Raw genomic sequence first — 6,660 nt, 5'->3', positions numbered from 1 at the left:
CAGAAACATTCATCTTTAAAATAATAATTGAACAGAAACATTCATCTATAAAATAATAATTGAACAGAAACATTCATCTTTAAAATAATAATTGAACAGAAACATTCATCTTTAAAATAATAATTGAACAGAAACATTCATGTATAAAATAATAATTGATCAGAAACATTCATGTATAAAATAATAATTAACATTATTTATCTGAGGAGCAGCTTTGAGTTTAACTCATCACTGAACTCTCATGTTGAACAAGCATGAAGGCGACAGTGGAAAGAAAAACTCCCTCATGAGGAAGAAACCTTTAGCAGAACCAGGATCAGGACAAGAGGACCATCTGCTTCGACCGGCTGGGTTTGGTAGGAATAGATACACAATGGCAGGTCAAGAATCACATGTTCAGATAGAAATAGTATGAAATGCAGACGTGTCCCTGGTTTTAGTTTTCTACACCGCCTTATAATCATGTTTTTTTCCTCTTGCTACTTTTTCTTCTGACTGTTCTTTTGGTTGCTATTTTGTTTCGATTTGTAAAAAATAAAATAAAATAAAAAATACACTAAAATAAAATCTGTGTGCCTCTTTTATGATCGTCATTGGTCTTTTTAGATCAGGTCTCTCTGTAAATGAGTCCCCGAGGCTCAATGGGACTAGCTGTGTAAATAAAACTATTCCATTTTAACAATTCATTTCAGGAAATGAGGTCAGTTTGTCCTCTAGTGGTCCAAGTCTATAGCAGCATGACAAGCCGACCCTAACTATAGGATTGATTAAAAAGGAAAGTGTTAAAACTGGACGGCACAAAGTTTGTACTGGAGCAATGAAAGGCTGTAAAAACGTGTGATGAAGAAGAAACGAGGAGGAGCATGGAGTTAACTGGTCAGCACGACTTACAGAACATGTTGGAGAGGCTGAATCTCTCAGAAGTACAGATGAGCTCAGTGTGTGCAACAAACTGCATCTTCAAACAGCTGGAACAGGTTCAGTTCCAGCTGTTTGAAGACTGCCAAGACTTTGAATATCCCATCATCAAAAGATTTCAATAATGTGGAGAAACCTCTGAGCTTCACGTTTGAGAATGGGTGGCCGTCGTCTTCACATAAACACTGCTCAGAGACTATCCTCCATTCAACTAGAACGGCAGGTGAACGTGCACGTTAGGCTGATACAGCGATGCTGTGCAGACGTCGGTGAACAAATGTTAACACTTGGTGTTGGTTTCACGTCTACACTGTGGTTTTCCCAGCACCCACCTGTTGGACGCCTTCTTCCCAGAGCCCTCCACGTCATGTTTGCGGCAGAGCATGCCCTCCTGTATTATCTGGGATGGCAGGGGCGCCGTGGGCATGGTGGCCGCCCTCTCAGCCTCCTCTGGAATAACAGAGACCGGGGGGTCCAGCTCCAGAGAGACACTTGCCCTCATTTCTGAATCAATGGGCACCGTGGGTTCCCCAGCAGCTCCTTCCAGCTGACTCAGACTTGGCTCCACCGCTCCAGACTGGAGACAAACAGACACATGACGTCATCAGCAGCTACATCTGCACCTTTAAACACAAGAGCTCCAAGAGTTCATCACAACGAAGCAAAGAAAATGAATTTAGAGTGAAAGAAATAAACATCCAGCACATGGAAACAGTTCCTGACCAGAGTGTGCTCCTCCGTGGTGCACAGCTGTGAAGACTCTTCTACGAAGCCCGTGTCTTCTCTCCTGAAAGACACGTTTATTGTCAAAGATCAAAAGTACTGAAGAGGATCTTTTAAACTTTCTACTTTACTGTCTCACTGCCTTCAACTCCACACTGATGGGTTTGGTTTGCTATGGGACTTACTTGAAGAAGCTACGAGCTCGTATGTTTGTGTACCTGCTGTCTTTCTCTGAGCGTTCATCTTTCATAAACTGCTCCATCTCCTGCTGCTGCTTCCTCAACGCCAACAGCTCAAGCTGCAACACAAACGTGACCTGAGCTCAGCCAACAACTTTATCAACAAAACTTTCATCCATCGACTGTACAAGGTGAAAGATCTTCTTTCGTACGGTGGTGAGGCGCTCCAGCGCAGAGAATCGTTCCTCCCAGGTGGCTGTGGACTTCTCGAAGGCTTCGTGCCTCTTGAGGAGCTTCTCGACCTCGTCCACGGTGTGACCCAGGTCCTTACTGGCCACGTACGGCTCCTGAGCAACGAGCCAGGCCTCGGCAACAGAAGCATCTCGTGCAAACTGACACACCTCCAGCACTGGGCACAATGAAGGGAGCGTACGAGAATTTATTGAAATATATTCGTCAACCTGATCCAGGTCATCGAAGGAAAGACAAAATGTCAGATATTAAGATAAAGTACGGTCCGTGAGTATCTGAGGGTAATCTCCAACACATACTCTGGGTCCAGCCATCATCTTTCACCCGCTTCTTCCATTTTGGGTCGCCAGTGCCCATGTCCAGCAAGCACTGTGCGAGGGGCGGGGGACACCCTGGACAGGTCTCCAGTCCATCACAGGGACATAGAGACAAACGAGACAAACAACCACTCGCGCTCTCTCTCACACTTACAGACAATTTAGAGTTATCAATCAGCCTAACATATACATATATATATATATATATACACAATAACCCAACATATAATATATATATATATATATTATATTATATATATAATATATATATGGTAAAAGGACTGTACTTATATAGTGCCTTAATATCTTATTTCAAGATACTCAAAGCTCTTTACAACAATCTGTGTCCTCATGTGCCCATTCATACAGCTCTATACTAGATCTCTACAAAGCTAATTGAACAAATCATTCTAAAGAGACTGATGGGACACACATCAGAGGCTATGGGGGTTCAGTGTCTTGCCCAGGGACACTTCAGCATGTGACTGCTGGTGGATTCAAACCCCCAACTCTCGCATTGGAGGACGACTGCTCTAACCACTCAGCCACAGCTGCCCCAACATATATATATATAATATATATGTTTATGTTGTCTTTATAAACCCTTTGAATGCTTTTGCAATATTTCTAAACTCTAAACGCTCTAGAAGAGCACAGCATGTCATGACCTCCGCTCTCTACCACGCCCACACTCGTCACCTGTGTCACTCCCAGTCCTCCTGCACCTGTGCGCTGCACTTCTTAAGCGCTCCCCAGTCTCTGCCAGATTGTCTGAAGTATCCAGCGTTCTTGTTCCTAAAGGCTCGGCTTGATTATTTTAAATGAACCATCCCCATGCCACTCGTGCAGCTCACTCAGGTATAAGACAGACCCGCCCCCTCCTTTCTCTTTCTCTGCTGTTACAGTCAGCCTCGGAAAGAGAAAGGAGGCGGCGGCTCTGTCTTATACCTGAGTGAGCTGCACTCAGACATTCTTTCTGCTTAAAGAGCGAGTCTGTGAAAGTCAAACCACGAAGTATCGAGGGACTACTCCATCAAAAATCCAATTTGAGTAAAGTAGTCCCTCGATACTTCGTGGTTCCACTTTCACAGACTCGCTGTATCACGGTTTGTGAACGTACAGTACATGATGTACAAAAATTGACTGTCAACTTCAGTATTACTCACACGATTGGGACAGTCCTGGATACTGTACAGTAAAAAGTTGACAATAAAATAAAATAAAAAAATCTGTATGCATTTTTATATTTGTCCATTGTTGTTGTCTTTCTTTGTTGAAACCAGGTCTCTGAGTCCAAGGCTCAGTGGGATTAACTTGTCTAAATAAAGTTTGAATGAAAAAAATACTTTGGACAGGAGCCGCCATTTTGCAGTTCTCTCTCAGTAAGCTTCCGCTGTATTCCCGCTCATAAAGACCACATTTCCCAGAAGGCAACAGAGCCCCTCCCAGAAGCTCAGTTTCCTTCTGCTGAAACACTAGAGCACTGATTCCCAATCTGGGGGGCCTGACCGACCCCCATGGGGGGGAGACAGATAGCACGGGGGGGGGTCACATAATGTGTCTGCTCAGAGGTTGTAAAAATATTCATTTATCGTCTGTGTAACTTTAGAAAATATGATTTTATTTATAATTCTAATGTTTGAAATGTCTCCAAATCCTGATCAACAGTGAAGATCCGTCATGTTGGTTTTGTTTGAAGAGTTTTCTGTAAATGTTACAAACTAAAACATGTACTGTCACTTCAGGAGCGCTTCGTTATGACGTCAGTTCTGTGAGTCCGGCTCTCGTAGTGAAGAGGTCCTGGTTAAATGTCAGGTTTTATTAAATATATCACATAAACATAAGCACATGCAGGGGTGAATGTTTAAATGTGTAAAAACACAGAGGAGTCATTGTTCCAACAACATAGAACATTGTTCCCTGCTTTAAACAGCATTCTTGTTTTTATTGGTGAAAGTTGGGAATATTTCAGAAGCAGTTGTCAGAGAGCATTTGAAAGAGCAGGAAGTGATGTGCACGGCAGGAAGTGATGTGCACGGAGCCACAGAAGCATCTTTTCACTGCTCCAGTTTAATCACCAAAAATCTGCACAATATTGGAGAAACCTTGTGAAATGCACCTGCCTGACAGAAATCAGCTGCATGACAGGATCAGGACCAGAACTTGACAAAACTACCATGTTTATTTTTAAGACTGTTCTTAAGATTCCTCTGTTAGTTTTTAAAGACAAGTTATGGGAGTAATTCTCAAAACAGCCATAACAATGGCCCTGTTCTTGTAAGACAAGCCAGTTACAAGGATGCCTGCAGCGACAGCACAACCTTATGACGTCACGTGCACCTACCTGACCATGACGTCACGTGCACCTACCTGACCATGACGTCACGTGCACCTACCTGACCTGATCAAGGCAGGAGTGTCAGAAACTGAAGTGCTGTTTGCACCAACTGCTCAGCGTCAGTGACGTGGGGAGGAGCCAAGACCAAGTCCTACAACACTTCACACCCAATTAACCATCTCAACAGGTGTTACAGAGAAAATGTCATGAATACATTTGACTTTAAATGTAATCCAAGTTGAAGTGTTGCATCATTTTCAGCGTCTGCATTTGGTAGCAGCCAAACTGACAAAGAGCTGCAGAATAAAGTGGTGTGTTACTTCCACAGCAGAGAAAGCTCTGGAGTCTCTGTAAGGAGGTCGAGGGGGAAATATTGGTATCGGCTTCATAAGTTTTAACATATCAGCCAAAAATCCAATATCATTCATCCCTAACGGACACATTGTCCAGTTTGAAGACTTTCCTTCTTCATAAATCCTATAGTTAGGGTCGGCTTGTTATGCTGCTATAGACTTGGACTACTAGAGGACAAACTGACCTCATGTCCTTAAATGAACTGTTAAAATTGAATAGTTTTCATTTGATACTATTTCTATCTTAACATGTGATTCTTGACCTGCCATTGTGTATCTATTCCTACCAAACCCAGCCGGTGGAAGCAGATGGTCCTCTTGTCCTGATCCTGGTTCTGCTAAAGGTTTCTTCCTCATGAGGGAGTTTTTCTTTCCACTGTCGCCTTCATGCTTGTTCAAGATGAGAGTTCTGTGATGGAGTTAAACTCAAAGCTGCTCCTCAGATAAATAACGTTAAATTATTATTTTATACATGAATTAATTAGGTTGTGTTCTGCGTGTGTCCTCAGAAAGTTTTTCCATGAACGGTCCATATCAGATCTTCTACAGCTGTTTGGCTGCTGTGCCACAGGACAGATTTCTACTGTAGCTCTGACGCTCGTTTACAGTTTTAAACGTTTAAAAAACTGCTCAGTATAAACTATTTTGTATACATAGGAGTTCTCATGAATAAATCGACGTGTATTTTGTGATTATTTACACAAACACTACAGGATTACACTTTAGTGTGGACAGCATGAAGTGTGTAGTTTTACTCACAAAGTCGGAGCCAGTCCCATCTGTCATCCCACTTGAACATCATTTCCTTCCTTTTCTCAATCAGCTGAACCAGTTTCTCTGTGACCTGAAACACAGTTTATACAGCTGCAGTTACAAATCAGCTAAACAAATACAAAGAGCCAAGGACAGCCTGTTACACCAAGAAAAAAAGTTGGAAAACAAAACAGCTCCATTTTTATTCTGAAGCTGAAGACGTTTCACTTCCCACCTGGGAGAAGCTTGATCTATTCTAATGTGTCAAAATGTTCCATGTTCTTAATTGATAAGACCTCCCAGACGGGAAGTGAAACATCTTCTGCTTCAGAATGAACATGTTTTATTAACCATGACCTGGATGAACGAGAATCTTCACCAGGATCTAACCCCTCCCTCTGGTTTCTCTTACTTATTTACATACTTTGACTTTTTCCACATCCACCTCTTCCAGCACTTCTGGAGGACTCCAAAGCGTTCCCAAGTCAGTTCAGAGAGACGGCTCTCCAGGGTGTCCTGGCTCTTGGACAAGGTCTCCACCCATGTGGACGTGTCCAGGGAGCATCCTTACCAGACGCCCAAACCACCTCAACTGACTCCTCCTGATGTGGAGGAGCAGCGACTCTACTCCGAGTCTCTTGCAGATAACTGAACGTCTCAGCCTATCTCAAGAAAGAGTCCAGATACCTTATGGAGAAAACTCACCTTGACTGCTTTCATCTGCCTTCTGTCCTTACAATCACTACCCACAGTTTGTGACCACAGGTGGGGTTGGTCTTTAGCCTAACAATGGATCATTAGCACCTGATGGCTGTTTACTGTTCACA

At 42.9% G+C, this 6,660-nt stretch overlaps 1 protein-coding gene across 1 annotated transcript in view; it reads right to left on the bottom strand.

The window, feature by feature from the left end:
- Positions 1-6,660, bottom strand: part of sptb (spectrin, beta, erythrocytic) — a gene marked incomplete in the record, with an annotated part of 116,707 nt that overhangs the window by 6,155 nt on the left and 103,892 nt on the right. Inside the window, 5 exon segments of the mRNA XM_037694728.1 lie at positions 1,251-1,495; positions 1,642-1,705; positions 1,860-1,939; positions 2,033-2,229; positions 5,840-5,924. Of these exon segments, the coding sequence (XP_037550656.1) occupies positions 1,251-1,495; positions 1,642-1,705; positions 1,860-1,939; positions 2,033-2,229; positions 5,840-5,924 (671 nt within the window).

The sequence above is a fragment of the Nematolebias whitei genome, chromosome 21 (assembly GCF_014905685.2).
Source record: "Nematolebias whitei isolate Nwh7 chromosome 21, NemWhi1, whole genome shotgun sequence".
Taxonomy (NCBI): Eukaryota; Metazoa; Chordata; class Actinopteri; order Cyprinodontiformes; family Rivulidae; genus Nematolebias; species Nematolebias whitei.
Note: the sequence above shows the minus strand (reverse complement) of the source record. Positions and strands in the feature narration are given on the sequence as shown.